The following is a 21,284-nucleotide window of genomic DNA, read 5'->3' as shown; positions in this document are numbered from 1 at the left end:
AGTCAGATCCACGGGCCAGAGCACGAGCAAGACACCATTGATGTCACGGGCGCAGCAAACGGGGGAAGCGTATCCGGACATCAGTATCATGAAGAGAGAGCTTGAGAGGACTCAGCGGGAGAGGAACAAGGCGAACCTCGACCGGGATCAAGCGAAAATCGAGAGTGATCAGGCAAAACTTGAGAGGGATCAAGCGCGGAGGGAACTCGACATGTTGAGAGCTGAACAGCTACAGGCGGAAAGGGTGCGAGAGAATGCCGCGAATTGCGAGCAGCTGAAGTCGGAGCTTGAAAGGATCCAGCAATGACAACGCGAGCTCGACATGCAGAAAGGGGCTAGGCCCAAAGAGCGGGTGGTGACCGGCTCAAGACCAGAGTCACGAATGGAGGTGGATGAAGCTCCTAGGTCAAAGGGACGATTTAACCTCGATCGCGCGGCTCAAGAACATATGAACGAAGGGTTGGAAGTGTGGATACCGACTGAATCAGCGTCCTCCCTGCGTGGTCTAGAGACACAAGTAATACGCCCGTTGATGGATGTCGCGCTGCCTGGATATACACCAAGTTCGACCCCGGGTAGTAGTCAGGTGAGTGGGAGCTCGTCACGTCTGAAAGAGTTGCACGAGCGGCTACAGCTAAGGAGTCGCGAGAGTCCAGCAAGAGCGGAGCTACCCTCGACGTGGGGGGAGCAACCTGTCAGGAGCGTGGTGATCTCAAGTTACAAAAAGAATACGGAAGGTAGATACCACAGGCACAATCGGATGGACTGGAGCACGGCGCAGAGAGACAGAAGAGATTGCTTCCATGACGCGGCTTGGGTGGAATACCTCACGCAGCCACATGTGCCCGAGGGGGCGGTTTACCTGATCATAGGGGACAGCTTGTTGCGGGTGCTGACCCGGATCCAGTCCCATTGGCAAACGGGGATCTTGAGCTTTGCTGGAGCTGCGACGCCGCAGATGTTAGCAACACTTGAGATGCTAGGGATGGAAAGAGTATACACGGTGACTCTGATGGTCGGGTTGAATGACGTGTCCAGGGGGGAAGCAAGGAAGGTGACGAGGCTGCACGACAAGATGAGCTGCATTCTTGAGGAATTGCGGATTTAAATGGATCCGGCTATTCTTACGGTGTGCACCATCCCTTACAACATGAAAGCGGACCAGCATGCGATGGAGATGAACACAAAAGTGCGAAACCTGAACGAAATAATCAGGCAGATAAACCGAAGAAGTGTCCTCCCCGTTGGGTTGTTGGATGTGGCCGAGCAAATGGAGCTATCTGCTTTCCCTGACGATGCATCCTCGGATGGGATTCACTTTGACAGGCCCAGAGGGGTGGAGTGGTTAAATGACGTCTTCCAAAGGCACATAAGCGCATTGGAGGCAGAGCTGCTAGAGACGGCACAGGTCACAATCGGACCACCCCCAAATCCACCCTTCTTCAACCCGAGGATTTGTCCAGTCGCTTGGGTGCGATGGCCGATTCTAGAGACAGTTCGAGGAACAGCCGGACCAAGTTGCCGGGCGCCGCGCCCATGGAGGCTGAGGAGGCAACGTCATCAACTCCTCGGGGATCAGTAATATCCTCGGTGGTGGTGGCGGAGAAGAAGAAACCGGAGAGGCCAGCGGAGACCAGCAGGTCGAGATATATGGAGAAGGTGAAGGAGCTGGACTTGGAAGAACTGGAATGCAGGCAGGAGTTAGCGAAAGCTTTAGGTCTTGAGCGGGTGTCGCACGAAGACTTGGGTAGACACCAGTGCGTGGACTGGCTGAAGGCTCACGAGACACATTTCTCGAGAGCGAAAATGATGGAGACGGCGGATCTGACTGGGATTCCCACAAAATCGGTGATGTGTCCTATCAACTACAGACCTCTCAAGTCATTAGGGAGTCTGGGACTCGTGATGGAGCCTCCCAAGCACCGAACCAGCATTGCCAGGATTAGGGTGGCCACACCAGCACAGTTGAGGGTGGTGGACAAACTGATGGATCCGAGAGAAATGGAATTACCGGACGCCGCGTATGAAGGTGCAAGATTGGCCAACGATCCCAGATATGGGAAACCCTGCGGGTCCAGCGTACATGTTCAGTCGGGGCGGATTGACGGGTACTTGGCATTGGTGCTTCTAACCCACGGGGAACTGGTGTCATTTCACCGACTGATGAAGTACGGAGAGCCTCTGTCGATGGGAAGAGCACACTCGAGCATTGACACCTATTCGTATAAGTGTGCTGCCGGACTAAAGACGCTGCTGGTGCAGTACCTACTGATGCAAAACCGGCACCTGACTGGTGAAGAAAAGAGCCCAAAGACAAGAGACGAGTGGAGGAAAGTGAATGGAGGCATGCCTCTGTTGACGGACCTATGCCTGGCCATGAGATCGGACCCCATGGGGATGATCCGGGGGCTAGAGGAGGTCGTAACCTGTATCTATGGACCGGCCGTCACGTTCGCGTTTCCAGATCCTCTGGTGACAGCTTATCGATACTCAGTGACCCACGTGAGCCTCATAAGCATATTAGATGGGACAACACTCAATTGGTGTCAGCAGGAGGTGCTAAGGGCACAGATGAGCAACACGGTGCTCTTCGGAAAGGTGAAGGATCCGGAGTTGGTGATATACAGTTTCCGAGGACAACTGCAGTGCAGGATGGGAGGCAAGCGCGAAGGCCCCATCGAAACCTATCCCAAGTTCTGGAATCTAAATCCCCTGACAGCAAATGGACAAGAGATCTTGAGAATTCCCGCATGGAAGAAAAGTTTCGAGCTGGTGAAAAGGGAGCTAGAGGCGATATTAGAGAAGGAGGTCCTGCCAGCAAGCATTCCAGAATTTCCAACAGTGAGGAGAATGACCCTGGGGATGAACAGCTCCCTGGTGGTCCCGTCCCTTTTCGCAAGAGCGGCAAACGAAGAACAGCAGAAGGAGTTCATCGACGGCTGGGATCCTCTCTTCATCGGCTACTCTGCAGCCATTTATTTTCATACTAGCGATGCGAAAATAAATTCTTGGACAACTCAAGCCAAGAAGATGAGAGGGTCGATGCCCCCGAAATTTGAAGTACGAGATGCCTTGAGAACACTCGAGCGGGCAGGTCTAGAGAACAAGTTGCCGGTGTGGGACGATGGTAGGATGATCGTGAATGAAGGACATATCGCGCTGAAAGGAGACGAGATAGTGTTTGCCACAAGGAGATACCGGGCACCTTATGGACTAGAGCAGGTGGAAATGAGAAAGGAGGGAAAGGAGCTGGACGCAGCAGGCCCATTGTATGTGGCTCTGACTGAGTATAAGAAAACGGGTCCAGCGACACCATCACCCCTATCAGTGGACACCCCTGGGGATAAAAGGAGTGGTCCCGTAGAAGATCGATTCAGAAGGATTCTTGAGAGGAGAGAAGCAGAATCGGGAGAGGAGAGCATGGATGAGACTCTCAGTGAGGCAGGAGAGGATATGGAGGTGGAAAACACACCGGAGCAGAAGCCATCAGAGGAAGAGTTCACCACGCAAGAGCTGTTGAAAGATCTCAGTGGAGAAAATTGGGCAGACACCCCCACGCCACCTCTGACCTCATCTCCCCGCAAGAATCTAGAGTTGCCACTGACGAGCGACAATCCCAACATGGGAATGATCTTCCTGAGTGCGGAGAGAAGGGAGAAGAACACCTTCGAGGGAAACAGAGATGCCTTCCTAGGCACTCTGGATGAGGATGCTTGGCGAAAAATCTTGAGTGATTTTAATCGAGAAGTGGAGGACGACACCACATTGGACGATTTTAAGGAGGAGCTGTGGGACACGGTGGTGAAATTTGGAGAACCTGTCCTGATGGGGACAGGTCTGGAGGAGAAAGCTGGAGGAGAACTGCTGAGCAAGATGGTCGAGTTGAGGAAGGCATCATGAAAGACCAAAGAAGACAAATGTAAAGACAGCTCTACTCTGAAACAAAAAACTAGCAATAAAATAATTGAACATGTAAGGGGGGATAAGGTCGGAACTAGTAATATAATTTAAAAAAATAATATCCTTAAGGCTCGAGCAGGGGGGAGGCAAGAGTTGGAAGGGTTGGATGGAGATAAGGAAGTCGAATCAGTGATGATAACGACAACGCACCCGAGTAAAGACGTGAGGTCTCGCAAGAGGAAGAGAGACGTGGAGGGATTGGGCAGTCCTTCAGCGCATGCGGTTTCGGAGAGGAACTTGAGAGAGACAGCCCCCATGGTTCTGGCACGATGGAAGACAGCAGCCTACAAGAGTAGCTACGAGCCGAGGAAACTGCTCGACGTAGAAAGAGAGATGGAGATCCCAACCAGCTCAACAACGGAAGAAGACTTCAAACCTCAGAGGATAAAAATGAAGCGAGGTTCGACGACCGGACAGACCTGGGAAGTGGACGTCGGCAAAGAATGGGTCTCAAATGAACACCAGGCTACCGGGAAACAGGTGACTAGCGATCCTCTTGAGAAAAATAAAACGAGGAACACCGCCCGACCGTGGTGGGTGGCCCTGGAAACGTTGCAGGAATTGGAAGACTGCCTGAAGAAGCTCGACAGTGGAGTGTCACACAAACGACGCAACTGGGCTACCCAGCAGAAGGCTGATATCAATAAATTGGAATTGGGGAGCCAACTGAAGAGAACTTGGAAGAACTTGTTAAAAGATCATTTTGAAGAAGCGATGAGAACATCTTCATCGGCATCGCCGTTGATGGCGAATCCCTTTGTTAGGACCGCAGGACAACTGATGTTCGCGTGGAGCCTGTTGGGGATAGAGTTAGAGACACTGACTTCGTACGACAAGTTGAAGTTGGGAGGCAAGAATCTGGAAGTATATCGAATGCTGATGCAGCACGTTGCTAGGGACAACTCAGGCTTGAGTCTGGCAAGGAGGAAAGATGGTACCTGTTTCTTGAGATGGACAATGTCGATGATGACTGACAGTACCATCCTAGCATGTCACCAGAGAGCAGTTGGAAGCAAGACGCTGGAAAGGAGAGTCTCCACAGTCATCTTGAATGTGTATCAGAGTACTGGGATAGAAAAGGAGGATGGTTCTAGGCAATCTCTAGAGAGCCACAGGAAGTTAGATGAGATACGGAGGTTCTACAACAGGAAGTTTGAGGAGAAACACGACGTTCACCGTAACTTGGCTTCGTCAGGGGAGTACTTGAAACCCAACAAGAAGGGAGAGTACCAGTATGTGTCTGGAGTGATGGGGATGGCATACAACCCTTTCTTGGACTTAGAAGCTGGAGGTGCCCACAGAAACTATGAGGTGGCGGAGCTGCTGAAGTTCTGGACAGAGAAGATAATGGAGATAGACCCTGTGGAAAGAGGGAGACCTAGCCTGGGTCTGATTCTCGAGAGAACACCGGAAGTAATAAGTGTGCCACGTTCAAGTAAAAGGGTGGAACTAAAAATGGGTAACGGGAACGGCATGTTGACCACGAATCTGGGAGTAGTGTGGAAATTGCTCAGGCCCTCCTGGTGTCCACATCCCCATGCGAGCCTGATCGAGGAAGTCACTGAGCGAGTGAGATTAGCGCCGACAGAGGATGAAGATTTGGCGACCTTGAGTATAGTACATAGACTGATCCTGCCTCAAGTGAAGGAGTCAAGCGAGATGACGAGTGGAACAGGGTCGATAAAAAAGATGGAGCCGGGCAGTTGTCTTGACTCGACGTGTGGGAATGGCGAGCACACCTGCGATGGATGATCATGTGTCAGGATACAGTCTTTCCAGAAAGAAGACCTAGTCACCTGGTTTGAGGACATCACCGAAAGGGAGAAAAGTGAGATACAGATAGTGGCTGAGTGTTACGCGAGTACCACGGTGAACCTAGCAACAGCTCTGGGATTCTTCTCAAGAATGTGCAGTCTCCAGTCACTGGAGAGGCTAGAGTCAGAACACCACTTGGTGACCGCGTTGAGCGTGGAGTCATGGCCCGGAGTGTTGCAAGTGACCCAGAAACAGATCAAGAGTTGGAAGGTTGGACTCGAGGCGGAGATGGGATTTCTCATAAGCGAAGCCTATGGTCTGCCTCTAAATGCGAAGCCCCTGGTGGGGTCAGTGATGGCCAACCTATGTGGCAGCCACTACCCATTACACATGGCGATGGTAGAAGTGTCCAGCCAGAGGGTATTGATAGACAAAGCCTTCTCAGTGCCCAAATGTGTAAGACTGGCTCGGATGTCACATCATTCACACAAGTTGTTGAGGAAGATCCGGGGACAGTGCCGAAAGAGCAAAGGGACGACTTGAGTGAAATCTGGGGTGAAGAACTTCTAGGCTTGGAGAGCGAAAATACAAGTAACCACGAGAGACAAAACGTGATTGGGAAGCCCATGGTAGGTGCTCCAAACTTGGAAGAGGCCGACGTGATACATGAGAAGATGATGGAACTTGAGCCTCTCCTAGAAGCCTCGGGAGAACGCAATCTTAGGAGCATCGACCTCACACACGGGGATTGTCCATGCCACTGTCTGGCGCAGACAGTGTGGTACCCAGACCACGCCAATCTCTGCCTGATCTGGGATGTAGAAGAAATCAGGTCGTTGGGACTACCCGAGCGTCAACAAAAAGTGACCATCTTGGTGGTGAGCACAATGCTGGCTCTACGATGGATGGAAGAAAACGTAGCAAAGTATCGGGAATCGAAGACGCCAACAGCAGAGTCGATTCACGCGATGGACTACAGCCGGAGACTTGAGTTGTTCGAGACCGCATGCAAGGTATTCGCCATACCAATGGAAGTCAGACACATGTGGAGCCGCTTGAGATTCTTTCCTTGGTTTCGCGCGACGTTAGTATCCTGGTTATATGTGGTGACGAAGGATCACATGAGGAAACATCAAAAAGAATATCGACAATTCCAGGCCGAGATAGGACCAGATGCCTTCAAGAGACCTCTGCTGACCCATCGAAATGCGATCACGACGGGGTGGAAAAGAGTGGGTAGAGTATCCAGAGACAACACTAGAGCGAGGGAGTCGATACTGGAGAAGGACCTAGCGAAGAATGTAAGCGTGAGTCTGCACAATTCCTTCTGTTTGAACCGGGAGTCGAAGGTGAAGAGATTACCAAATCAAGGGAAGAGATTGCAAGAGCAAAGGGAGTGGATGCGATCCTATGAACAGCTGAAGGCTTGGGAGGAGATTGTGATCAGCTCCGATGATGAGGAGGCACTATTGAAACAGATCACAGTGTCAAACATATCTGGACCGGGTACCTCGAGGGCGAAGAACACGAGGTGAGCCGGTGGCTCAAAAGGAAATTCTAGAGTCTTGAGTCTTGAGAGGGAGGGGGCTCAAGGGTGAACTCGGATGAAATCTGGGTTCACGAAAAAGAATTTTTAACAAATGAGATATTGTTATTAATATGCTAGATCTATTATATGAATCAAAATGCTGCATGACAATTTCCTGATTGAATAGGACAAAAGAAATTTTAAATTACCAGCTTAAAAAGCGAGAACTCAGAGGTGCAGGTGTGTGCAGATTTTGATTGCTGTTTAGCGATAGTGTGAAAATTTTACATGGTTGTGAATTTTGGGGTGTAGATAAACTTAAGTCTGCTGCAAACTTCTGTAAATGACCACTGGCACTGTATCTTGAGTAACACTCGGGTTCCTGGGGATTCACTGACAGACGGCAGCACGCGATGAGGACATCGATCTTGAGTCCGGGGAGTATGTGCCAGTCGGTCATATCTGGAAGTTTGACCTTGTGGGACATGAAAATACGTGATTTTCGAGTGAAGTTTTTATTTTCAAAATTTTGAATGGAGCCTGTCGTGCTCAGTTTTCTCGCACTAACTGAAAACACAAAAAGTGAAGAATCAGAACGACTGATTTACAATCGCGGGAAAGTGCTTGAATAGAACAGCTGGAAATTGCTATTCGCAATTACCAGATATAAAATAAGACACGGGTAGAGCTGTCTTATCCCGAAATAGGAGGAGAGATAATAAAAAGAAGAGAGAACAACTATTCGGAACAAACTAGAGTGAACCTTCAATGGAAAGGTGGACAGCTTGAGTGTCCCAATGGTTCAAACAAAAACTCAAATTCTAGAGTCAGAATTTACTTTGTTACCAAAACTGACCAGTATTAAACTTATCTAGTTATATTATCTAATTCTTGAGTTCCTTACCAATTTAATTACTCCTTGTACTCGAGTGCATCAACATGTGAGTCCCTAATTTAATTTTCTCGAGTGTGTTTTATGATTGTTATGTTGAGATAAGGCGAGTTTTAGGTTGATCCATCTGAAATGGATCAAAGTTCCACTGTCCAATAAAAAGTAACTTAACGGATTGTTCCGACCCTGTTTTTAACGGCGTTCGTGTATTTTGGGTATTTTGAGACCTAAGTATGGGAACGTTCTTGTTTTCTAGAGTGGGGGGATATTTTGGTAGTAGCCTCTAAGCTGTAACGGGTTCTAGTCTCATGTCGCAAGCGAACCGAATTGGCTCCGACCGTTCTTGAGGTAGAAAAACACAAGAGATAGTGTCCCTGACTCTTGAGCCAATGGTTATAGGGCCTATTTTTCTTAAGCCTCATATGTGACTGAAGTAGGCGACTGTTACATCGTTGCAATTCGGACTGCTTCCTTTGAAATTTTATTCATCAATATTGCTGCATCTTCACGAAAATCTGTCCGTATTGTTGTATTCGCGACAATCGTCGTTCTGATTTTCTCTCATTTTCAGTTGTAGCGGAATTTCAAGCTCGTGACATTTCTTCATTTCAGAACGGATTTTTAAACTTATTTCGTCACTTCGAATTGACCTTTCCTAATTGGTTAAATCGTACGATTGGTACAGTTAGTTTACCAAAGCTGTCAATCTCTCCCAGTCTACGGTTACAATAAAATTTCGCAGTTTTCGTGCATTTTGGCGTCATTCTGGTCGAATGTCACAATGTCTTGATGGGCATGCTTTTGCTAGATAGAACTTCAACCAAATAAAAAAACGAAACGTTTGGTTGATCTAGGTTTTCGACTTTTGTTTGTTTTATTTTTGGTGTTACCTTTGTGTTGACAATGTCTTCGCTCTGTGTTGGCTGTTGGGTTCGCATACAACACCAGTTTCATTGTTTTTTAGAGCCAATGGCTGACGAAGCAGACCAGCAACTAATTTCGTGTAAACTCGAATGTCAAAAATGTGGATTAATCATATTGAAACCGAATGTTGCAAAGAGTCGGAAGTTAGATGGTTTTTTGTTACCCGATCATACAGGCGAGCCTATTTTGACTGAAGAATTTGCGATGGTTGATGACATTTACGCTTTCGAGAACATAGGTTTCTTGAGGCCAGTCGATGACAAAAAGGTTGGGCCACTTTAAATCTAGACGTTATTTGGCTAGATGTGTTTTCTTGTAGCTTTGGTATGAAGGTCCGAAATTAAATTAGGTTGGGTACTGAACATTTTCAAGTTATTTTTTGTCAATTCTTGCAATGAATTGCCTGTTTTTCGAGTAGATAATAAATCAGCGTTTGAAATCAGTGTTTCTTTTTTTTTTTCGAAACTTTGCATGTGCAAAAATTTTAGCTCATGATATGTGTGTGGGCGTTGACAGCATTTTTTGTTTATTTTTTTTTTGGAAAGTTGTTTTTGGCTCTATTATTTTATCGCGTAAAGTAATTTTTGAATGAAATCATTTTCATTTGCTTAGCTCGTTTTTAATGAACGAAGTAAACTTTATTTATTTAGTTCGAGATGTTTTTTTCTGATTGAGATTTTTTTTGACTACGCTCGAATTCGATGTTTCATGGCTTTACGTTGATTTTTTCTTAAATTTTAAGTGGAAGTTATCTGCTGAAACGAAGGTAACTTACGCTTTCCAATAAAGGTACAAATGAAGGTTCATAATTGACTCTAAACGTTATGACCCAAAAATGACAAAACGTCTATTCGAATTAAGCAAAAGAGACACAAGGATAAATGACAAGAAAGTTTTGATAAAGAAAGCGAATCTAATCTCGATGGAAGAAAACCTTTTTTCGCAATCAGAGCTGCAACAGACAGTTTCCAATCATTCAAAAATAAACTGGACAGTTATTGGAAGAAAAATTGATTTAATATGAGACGAGCTAAATGAAAAGTAATACACAATTAGCTGACCAAAAGAGGCGGTACCATCGCCTAAAGATCAGAACTAAACTGAAATGAACTGAAAATATTATGAGAAAATTGTTGATCAAAGAGGATTTCTTGAAATTTAAAGAGCTTCAGCGTGATGCTTTTTCGATAGTTGAGAAAAGTTTAAAATGTCAACTTTTTGTTTCACTTCATTGTCCATTGGCACTTAAATTGTCAATTGACCTATCGGGAATTGGAAATGCATGGATCAAAATTAAATAAATTTATAACGATAGCAGTAGAAGTTTACCAAAGAAATAAAAACAAACACTACAAGTGTTAGATTAGGCAATGCGTCGGCGCTGCAAGTTGAGCACTAGAACAGCATCGGCGCTTCAAGCTCTGTTCAAGTCATATGAAGGTGCAAGAAAATAGGTTCGAAATAAACTCGACCAGGTTGTTGAATGAATGGACAAACATGTACACAGTCTAAAACTGGAAGAAGAAAGACGAGTACGTCAATTGGGGGTAAAAATAGGAGAATTGCTGTGTTCCGAATGCTCGTTACCGATATTTAAATGCAAAAAATATCATCGATTGGAATGCAGTTTAGACCCTGTTTGAAAAAGTGTGAATGTTTGAAAGACCCTGTTTGAAAAAGCCGGGCCAATAAAAACAATCTGTTTGGACGAGTTAGCGAGAAAAGAGCTAAGAGCTTCCAAGTTCTAGGACAAGGTAACCATGCAAGAGCGTAGGAAAAGGTAACACCCATCTGAGCATCTAAGTCCTTGGTAACTGAGCTGTACTTTCGAAACGAGTATTTGCTGAAAATTTGAACTGTATACGAAAAAGATGAAGACAGGACTAGCAAATTGACAAAACCGTATTGCATACATGACGGGACATTTCTCGGATTGCTATGGCTCAATAAATTGAAAACACGTCTTTAAACTAGAACAAGAAGAATTTAGTAAGTCAATGATATCATCAGTGAAAATGAAGTGTGACAACGGTCCCAATACACTTCGATGCGGAACTCGGCTTCTAACAAGGTGAAAGGTCGGATGGCCGTTCATGGGAATTCTCTCTCATAGCGATTTTGAGGAAGTCAGAAGATTGTCAAAGTGTTAGTCAAGTCCGGAACTAATAAATTTTTAAAAGAGAAAAGAAAGCTCAATTTAAATCTTATTAAGCATCCGCAATCATATTATTACAGCAAGTAACTTCCACTAGGGAATTTTTTCTTTCAGCAAACAAGTTTTCTTTAGTCAAACAGCTCAATACTTTTTATTTGAACTGGCTTGATTGGCCAAATGCTGATCAAGTAGAGTGAGTTTCCAGCATGTCTAAGTTATGTTCGTTTCCTACCGGAAGCCAATTCCGAATTATCATTTGTCTTTTATTATTTTGCATACTTTTCAACGCATGGATTTTGTTCTGATTTGAGCAGATTTCACTTTAATTAAATGCCGCTGCCTAGTTTATAAAGTTACTAACTGTAATTAGTTAATTTCTTAATTATTGTTGCTTCGTTTTTTTTTCGCTGAAATGTTTCAGGCTTCGGTTTTTATCAAATAAGTCACCTTTTATTGCGTCGGTTGCCAGGCAAAATAGAATCTTATGCTCTAATGTGTTTCAGTTGGCGCGTATAAACTACCGAATTCTAATTTTGTATTGCTCAAATTTGTTATACTTTTAAAATTTTCGACTCAACTGGGTCTTTCCAAGTCATGTCGGCTTATTATCGCCCCAATTTTTTTATGATGTTTGTTTTTGGCTAAACAGGCCTCTACCCAATCTTGTCGCCTTAGTTTCCTTTTGCTAATTGGCTCTGAATGCTAATTTGATGCTGCGATGTTGCTCCTCCTTTTCTTCAAATTCAAAGTCGTTCTGGACAAATATGTGAAATTTTTATCAATGTTTCCGATTTTACTTGAAAGTTATTTTTCATCCACTTAGTGGCTTTTGTCCCATTCTCTATCAACAATCATGCAATGCTTTTTTGTCGTATCACATTTATCATGTCACGATGATGTTGTATCACAAGTGACATGTGTTACAACCTGTATTTTGGTAATTTTCATATAGCAAAACTAATTTATATATGACCGATGTCCTTTACAGGAGCCTTGCTGCTGTTCGTTGTTTTTCTCTAAATCGAAAAATACTGTTACCAAAAAGGATTTTCCAAATAATAAGAGCATATATTTTGGAAGTGCAGAAAAGTACGATAGTTTTTCCGTTTACTTTTGAAATTTTGCAAAGATTTCTCTACAAAGGTTTCAAATTTTAGTTTTGTGTTTTAGTTTTTGGCTTGTGCTGATTGCGATTACGGACCTCTTGGTTTTCACTATCTGACAAACCCAAAAGAAATTTTTCTGGCTCTGGAGCGAGTCAAACAATGTGAAGTTCAGTAGAAGAGTCAATTACTTATTTCAATTTGTACCTATCTATTCAAATTTATTGTTTTGGACTGTATTTAATTGTCATGCTATTTGCAAGTAAAATTATTCAAAGATTTGTATTTGAGCAAATAAAAATTCAAATGAACGAAGTTTGTCTTTTCATTAAGTTCTTGCATTCGGGATAACGATTCGGTAAATTTCTTTTGGTTCAGTTTTTTAGCTTGGATAGAACAGGAGCGGCAATTCGTCTTTCGACTCAACGTCATGTCAATAATAAAATTGTTGAGAGGTCCTTTTTCTTGATTTAAAGTCGCTCTACCAAAACCGTGCTCCTATCGCCCTAGAAATCATACATGAGAAAGGCAAAAATAACCTTAGAAGATGGCAACTAGACCATGCGATTTTGAAAGTTCCAATCTCAGCAGTTATATCAGATGCTGCTACTACAGCAGCTAATTGGAGGGACAATTATCTGTTATCAATTTTCAAGCCAGAGTGTTTTCAGATTGTAAGTATAATGAATATATCATCTATGCTGACATGGTTAAACATCTGTTTGATTTGTATATCGGGATCATATCAATCAACATGCCCCGGTAAGTGGATCATATGATTGCAAACATAGTAAGTTTGAATGACACTATTGCGACATAGTTTCAAAACAGATTATCCGTATTTGCATCAAAACATTTCGAACCAGAACGTTGTGATCCCGGAAATCTTGTTTAGTTTGGTTTTCCGCTTAAAAAATTTTAACAAAGTCGTTTATTACCGGTTTTGCAATCGGATACGTTCTTGAATTTTCAATTTTTCGAATAACATTGTTTTGAGTTTTAATAACGTTTTTCTCGTTTTTTTATCAATACAACTCGTTTTTATTTTTGATTGTTCGATCGGCTGTTATTATGGCGTGCTTTTTGTCGGAGATAAAAAAAGTTCATTAGTTTTTGCACATTTTTTGTTATTTCTTTTTTGAGTTTTTTGACCTTTGTATTTATGTTTTTTTTCTCATTGATTTAACCCATATTGATTAAAGGTAGACATTTCATTTGAGAAACGGGGGCTAAGGAAGCCTGAGTTCCTATCATATCAGAACTAAATCAGCTTAAAGATATCGGTTATTTTGTTCAAAATTGCTGGACAAATTGGTTGTGTTAGTGTCAACTTGAGCTGCTGTTCCTGATACACTTGTCTTCCTTAAGATTTACGTAGTTTCAATGTGTTGAAACAGTAACGAAATAACCTTCCAGTTTGTTCGTTGTCAATTTTTTGGTAACGAACAACCTAATCTACTTAGTTTTTTTTTTCACGTCCAGATAATTTTGACTCATTCTTTTTAAAAAATGGTTCAATGACACGACACGGTTTTCTCAAGTTTTTTTCTCAATAGTTGTTAAAGTTCGTTTTTCCGATGGAGTTTTTGTTCAGTTTTCTTTTTCTATAACCTTGTTTTTGTCTGATCGGAGTTTCTTGTTTTAGGATTTAAAATCGACGTTTGTTTTCGGCTTCAGAATTTTTTTTATGATTGTTACTAGACATGGTCTCTTTCTTGTTTTTTTTCACATCTTTGTTTAATTCGAGGTTTTTTGAGTAAGTTTTTGTTTAAACAAGAAGAGCAAATTTAAGATTCTGATTTCTTTCGTAATTGTTTTTGAGTTTCATCATTTTCTAAAGTTTGGCGTTGTTAGAAACGGTTTGAATTTCTTCAGTTGAAGTTTGTTGTTTGTTTAATCTTATTTCTTTTGGTTTTTACAAAATAATATAAAATTGGTTGGTAATTGTATAACTTTGTCTTATCTGAAAATATCATATTTTTTTCATCTGTGTGTTTTTTACAAATGGTTTCATCATGTGCATGCTGCATAGCAGGCAGGGTTCATAATTTTAGTTGAGGTCCAATTGATGTTTTGGCTTGTTTACTTTTATAATATGTAAAATGTTTTGCAACAGTTTTCCAATCTGGTTTTTGAAAACTTTTTTCTGGACATGAATTTTTTCCCATCGCAATTGGTGCGAAGCGCTGCTTCGCCTCTGTGTAAAAAAAACAGAAATTAAGATAACGCGCAAATTGATACTTTTGTTTCAGATCGCCTAATTTTGAAGGAGCCCAATCAAGATTATAGTAGCTACCAAATATACGAGTTTCCAGGCCTCGTAAGAAACCCTCTTTGGACGTTCACCAGTGTATCTGTCAACATTTCGTGCCTGAAAAATGGACAGGTTACAGATGTTCACTATTTTGTTGCTGACTGTAATGAAACTGCTTGTGAGAAATACGAAAGGCAGTCTTGGCTGTATTCGGAATCCAAAAATGGAACAATAGTTCAAATGAGTCCTTTTTCGAAGACTTTGATTGGCATTTCCCCCGAGAGGAGCGGATCGTCTAACTGTTTTCTGCGATTGAGCGTCAAAAGTAAGTATAATATGAACATCACGATCTTTGCAATTCAGCCTTTCCACCTCACACTTCAACGATTGATCAGATGCTTCATTTTCTAATGATTTGCTTTTTGTAGCATAAGTTGTTTTCGTATTTGTTGTTTGGGTTTGGATTAATTTAATAATTTGAGTACTGTTTGTTGCTTTCAGAAGTGGAGGTTTTCTATGTGGCCGTTTTGTTTGCGTCACTACTTCTATTCTTCTTGGCACCCTTCCTTAGCAGGTAACGTTCTTCATTTTTTGCAGCTGACGAATCTATCCATCATGTACTTTTTAAACTTCCTGCCAAATGCTCTATGGATGCAATGTCTAGACAGATTGTCTTGGAGTCTTGATAATCGTTTTCAATTTCGAGATTTAAATTACTGCCAATTTTGAAAGGGGTTTTTCAAAATCTTTGTTATAACAATTTCAAGATTTTTCCATTCTAGCTTCAACAGCAAATTATAAACCCCCTTATATGAAAACAGTGTGTTGGGTGTGTTAATTTTGATCACTTGACATCGAGTCGTCGAAAAGATATTCCAATAAAGTTTTTTTCTTGATAGCTTGCTTTAGAAAACTGTGCATGAATCAGTTCAAGCTATCAAACAACTCAGTATTTGAATGACGAGGACATTGACAGAAGATAGGAAAAACTGTAGTCGATCCTTGTTTAGCGAAAAATGTGCAAATTTAACAATACATCAAAATGCCAAAATCCATTGCTTAATAGCTCGCTTCAAAGATATTGCGAAACGATTATGTCAATAGGAACAATTCGAAATAGCTCGAATTGTTTACTTCAGAAGTCTAACTTCTTGCGAACCAGAGTTAGCTGTCAAAATTACTTGAAACACTTCAAAGTTTTTACATTACCGATCTTGCGAGCCTAGTGTATTAGTACGAACCTTCTTGTTTTCTAACCTAACTCGCAAAAAAGTGTGCACAAAAAGTGTTCACTTATTTGGTGGCACTTTTGCTATAATCACAATCTGTAGCATTGGAAATTTCTTAGCATCTGTTCTCTGCTTTTTTGTGGCTAGTGTTTGTGATTTATTAAGTGTCCGTGGCTAGTGCGTGAGACTCATCTCTCATAAATCTCTCATTATACACTCATAAAGGTCGTAGATCGAATCCATCCGAGTCGTAGCCGAGCTGCTTTTTGTCGTTTTTTCGCTAGTGTTTGCGAAGCGAAGCTTAGCCTCTGTGTAAAACTTACTTTAAAAATAACTTTCATTTTTCTGCGAACCATTTTTGTGCGATACCATTCATATCAGTAAACAACTTGAATTGATTCAAGTGCATTTTTTTGATAGCTTGCTTAAGAAACCTTCATTTTGTTGCGCATCACTGTAGGCGTTGAAAACAAAATGGCTTGAGTTGGTTCGCAAAATTCGATATTTTGAAGTAAGCTGTTAAAGCAGTGGAAACTTCAACACTTGAAATTGCTCGTATAGATTGCAATGGTTTTGGAATTTCTGTGAAGCAACGTTTTACGCGATGGCGCAAAAAAATTCAGTTATTTTGCTGCCTTGTTTGGTTAAGCAAGCTAGAGAAATTTAACAGTCCAATTTTTCTTGCAATTGATGCAATTTTGGAAAATTTGAAGTTTTTGAAGCCACTCATTAACATCAAATCGAAGCTACTCAAGCGATGAAACTTTGAAAAAATTCAACGTGTTTTCAACGCTCAAGTTTGATCATATGAGTAGCTTGCATGTTGCATCAGATTTGTTTGTAAATGAATGCAGGCTTTCTGAACTACATGATGTTCCCTAGTTGCATCACCTGCTTCGAACGCTAGATTTCTTTAGTTTCCTTAAAAACAACTTTTTTGCGATTTGATTCAAGCCAACAAAACAATCTGGGAAGGTCTTTTGTTTAGTGGCTGATTTCTTTGCTGTATAAATTTCCTTTTAAAACTACTTAAATTTTTGCGAACCAATTCAAGACATTAATGTAAATTGAAATAGATCCAATCAAAGCACTGTAGACTTTCCTATCATTTAATTGCATCGTTGAGGCAGCTCTGTTGTGGCGGTTAAGCCAAATGTCTAGACATGTTTCTTCTAAGTTAGGAAGTATTTTATTTTCGTATTGCCTAATGGACATTTGCTATTATTGGAAATGGCGATTGTTTTTTATAGCGATTCCTGTTCCAGCAATACCTTTGAAATGCAACAAGTAGTATTGTATCGTGTCCCGGATCCTAAGGGGGGGGGGGGTCCTCACGTAAAGCAAAATCCTAGGAAAGGGGTCCTTAATTTTTTGGAGGACCCCTATCCTAGGATTTTGTAAATGATCGCAAGTTCCCACCCCTAAAGTAAAAGACCCCCTCCTTAGGATCTTGTTAAGCTGAGCTCAACAACCGGGACGCGATACAATAATTCATTCTAATTCCTTTTAAAGCGGTCCCTTTTCCCGCGATAATTAAAATTAATCGTCCTAATTCCTGAACTTTTCTTTTTCGTCCTAGTTTCATGTGGATATCATTTCCTGGCTTTTTCTTTTCAAAGGTTTGTCATGCTATTAAAGTTTGTTATTGAAAACAAGCCTAAGGATTTTACACATTTGTTTGAATTAACACTTGGTTTGCGTCTACTAGTTTATTTGCCTGAAGCTATTTATGTTAAAACAGTGATTGAGCTCAATACGAGTATTTTATTAGTTGTAAATTGGTAAAAACCAAAACATATACAAGTCGAAGTATAAAAAGGACGAACAGTAAAAATCATCTGAAAATACATGTTTCAGACTTTAATGTTTATTGTTTTGGTTTTCTTTGCGCTGTTTTTTAGATGGTCGTTCTTCTGAAGCTTCAGATAAAATAAATGGGTTTTTTATAGGGGGACGTTCACGGACTCGGCTACTAGAAGCTTCTTCTTCTTCTTGCAGCTCTGCTTCTGAGTAGGGCCGCTGTAAAAATCCCCAATCCGGAAGTGTAAAATCGGGAGAACTGTTATCAGTTTCATTGTATGAGTTGGCCCACTCGGTGTCCATGTAAATGTCTTCTAGAAAAGCATTTTCTTCAGCGGCTTTATGGCCAAAGGGCACTGTCGAAATTCCGTCGAAAAGTAGAAAACGTTTTGAGTCGAATGGTGATAATGCAAGTTTTTTTTGTTTCACTGTCATATTGGTGTGACCTTTCGAAACTATATTATAGTTGTACACTCTCATTGTTTTTCCAGTGAATAATGTGTCCCTGAAGGTGTGGTGGACCAGTTCTCTCTGTGCACTCCGTTTAATTCCTTTGGCACTCAATTTTTGAGTGCCTTCTAAACAGAAGCAAAATTATTATTCTTTTCTACAACGTAGGGGATAGCTTCATTTCACTTCGGCAACTCAATTTATACCGAACAAAATTTGATTCATTTTACCAAAAAAGAGCAGAAGACTCTAAATTATGATTAAAAAAGAGGAAAAAAGAGGGAATATGTTGTCAGATAAATCAACGTTTAGGCAACATTGTATAATGTTGCCTAAATCAGCTAAATGCCCATAGTTTAATGCAACAAATTAAGGGGTGTAGGTAGGTTGGTGGTGGTAATTTTGTTCTGTAAAAGGTAGGAATGGGGGGTGGAAGGGTGGCTTAAATTTTATTTACCATTAAGGACGACCGAATATAGTTTCGGTTTTAGGGCGATGAATTCTCTGATCGGCTTCCCACCAGTCTCGTCTTTGAACTTCAGCACAACTTTCTTGTTGGTATCCTCGAACAAGAAATGGTCCTTATCGTAATTTGAAAAGTCGAAATCAGCTTTCATTTTCTCCAAGTCTCGGTAAACGTCATCAGTTTTTATAGCGTAAATAAAACTATCCGTGTCGGAGTAAAGGAGTTCCAAGTTTAGATTTGGTTTCATTTTTTGATAATGAAACTGAAACATGAAACGCTTGGCGAGGTCTAGGATGGTCGCACCAACTATCATAGGTTTATCCCACAATATTTTTGTTACTGAAAAGCTAATTGTGGCTAATTGATCGTCAATGATTTGAAAGCTTTTCATTGTGCTCAGAGCTGTTTTTTGTAAAAGTTCTCTCTCATTCCTTACAATCTCCAGCTTCTTTCTTCCTAACTTAGACTCCATTGTCTTACCGAAAGCTGAATTAACAATTAGCTTGTAGAAGTTCTCCTGGAATTTATTTATCGCGGCTTTTCGTAGGCGGGTGTTGAGGTCGACAAAGGGTGCCATCCAGTGACTTTGGCGGAACTGAAGAACTTTTCCGAGGTGAGTTATTTTCATTCCCAGCTCATGGTACAGTTTTAGGGTAAGGTAGTGCAAAACATAACCTTCTTTAGGATGCAAGGTCTGTAGAAGCTTTGGCACTTTTGGCAGTGTGGTGATTCCCAATTTTCCCAACATGTCGACTTGCTCGTTGCTCATTGCACCGATGTCCACTACTTCACGAGAGGGGGCAAGGGGGTAATCAGCAAAGAAGTCGTGAAGCTCTTCGGGTATGGTTAAATTGACTTCAACTATATAACCCCACTCTGAGGTTTCGCTGGTGAGCAGTATGTCTGCCAGACTTTTTTCAACTATTGAAAAATCGTTTAATGGCAAAGGGCAGTGTTTCATTATCCCCCCGTACAAATTGTTTGCATCAATATTGAGGATGTAGCTTGATGGTTCTGAGGGCAAAAAATCGTCGAGGTATTTATTGTTTGCTTTGTAAAATCGGCGCGCATAGACCGACGACATGCCTCCTCGTATCATTCGCTGCACAAGGTCTAGATGTTCACGGTCCGTTAAGAGTTTCAGTTCGGGCTTGCAAACTTTTAGAAAGGCGTCACCGGAAAGGTTACTTGCCGTGAAGTAACAGGCGCAATCCAGCCCGTATGTTTGATAGCAAACTTCCCGAAAAGCTTCGAAAACGGAAGCAAGCAATAGCACATCTGTAGTCAAGTACAAGTCTTGGTAATCACCAAGTGAGCCACACTTCAGTTCGGTGAAAACTTTAAGGGCATGATTGTACTCGCTTCTTGAAACACTCACATCCCCTCCTGTTGAACTATTTTTCCACATTGCTCGTGGGGGAAGGCGAGTTTCTCGGAATTTTTCGAATGAGTTGAAGTATGAGTAGGGGTAATGCCCCTTCTGTTTCAACAGACTGACTTTTTCACGTGAGTGGCCGAGTTTTTCAAAATAGTTCTCCAGCAGAAAAAACTTTTCGTTGGGCAAATTATCGACAAGTTTTGCCAACGATGCTAGCATGAACCTATACGAATCGATGAATCTCAGATTTTCGTAGAGTTTTTTGATTTTTCCGTTTTTTTCCGTGTACGATTTTATGTAGACTGAGATTGTCAAGGATATATATTTTTCTTCAGATGCGGGTATTACGGAAAAAGTGTTTTCCGAATCGCTTTTTGCCAGCGCTTTGATTATAAAGTGTAAATCATAATTTGACAAATTATGAGCTACCACTGGAATGTAATTTGTTGTTTTTCTATTAACGTTACACTCATTGTGTGCCCAACCCAGGAACTTGTTGGTGTAATGGCAATGATCAAGTACCACTTGATCATTGTCGGAAAAATCATTCTCGCATATCCAACAAATTGTAGCATCTTCCCGTTCCTGGTCTGTTATACCAGTGAAAGTGTAATATTTCCTTTTTTCTACGTAAATTTGTCTCGCTAACGATTCAAGGGAGCTAATTAGCTCTTCCATCACATTCGGTCCTCTTTTAAGCTCAAACTTTAACAGGTCTTTTTTCCCAAATTCGATTACTGCTAACGCGTAGCCGCAAGGTTGATGGATTTCAATTGTTTGCGTACTAGATTTTCGCGGATCAGGTTGCGGTCCGTATACTGGTAAGAGCAGGGACTCCAAATCAAAGTAGATTACTCTGGGTACGTACCAACGAGCTGTTAAGTTTTTGAACTTGTGGTCATCTTTTCCCGGCTTGGGCATTGTTATGACGACATCTTCGTCTTGGTAGCACAGTTCTTGATGTCTTCTCAGAGTTTCGAATGAAGCGTATGTGTGGAAACATTTGCGACAAATCTCAGATTGAAATCGGTGCACTTTGTGCCGCACGTACTCGACCAGTTTCTGGAGATCACTTATCAACACATAGTGATATTTTGATCCATCTGTCAGCAGCAACAAGTCCACAATCAGGCTAGTAGTGAATCTGCTCGATACTCTTATGGGCAACAATTCGCCATCGTTGTACCTGAACAGAAAAATAATTTTTATACCTAGGTTTGGAATGAAATAAAAAGGGTGTTTGAATAGGTGAAGAACATTATTGAAGGAATTTTAAAATTTTTAGAAGGCAATTAGAATTTGCTTACCGGAAGACGTTGACTTGACAATTGTTCAACTTTTCAAATCTGTCCATATCCATCAGACCCATTGGCATTTCGTATTCCCCATT

General features: G+C 41.8%; 1 protein-coding gene across 1 annotated transcript in view; it reads left to right on the top strand.

Moving 5' to 3' along the window:
- The window catches only part of LOC134846035 (nuclear envelope integral membrane protein 1-like), a 240,495-nt gene that overhangs the window by 180,822 nt on the left and 38,389 nt on the right, over window positions 1-21,284 (top strand). The window contains exons 2-4 of the mRNA XM_063863209.1: window positions 12,988-13,079; window positions 14,570-14,896; window positions 15,073-15,145. Coding sequence (XP_063719279.1) covers window positions 13,001-13,079; window positions 14,570-14,896; window positions 15,073-15,145 — 479 coding nt within the window. The 5' untranslated portion in view covers window positions 12,988-13,000. The remainder of the gene's footprint in view (window positions 1-12,987; window positions 13,080-14,569; window positions 14,897-15,072; window positions 15,146-21,284) is intronic.

Source organism: Symsagittifera roscoffensis, chromosome 5 (genome assembly GCF_963678635.1).
Source record: "Symsagittifera roscoffensis chromosome 5, txSymRosc1.1, whole genome shotgun sequence".
NCBI classification, from domain to species: domain Eukaryota; kingdom Metazoa; phylum Xenacoelomorpha; order Acoela; family Convolutidae; genus Symsagittifera; species Symsagittifera roscoffensis.
Note: the sequence above shows the minus strand (reverse complement) of the source record. Positions and strands in the feature narration are given on the sequence as shown.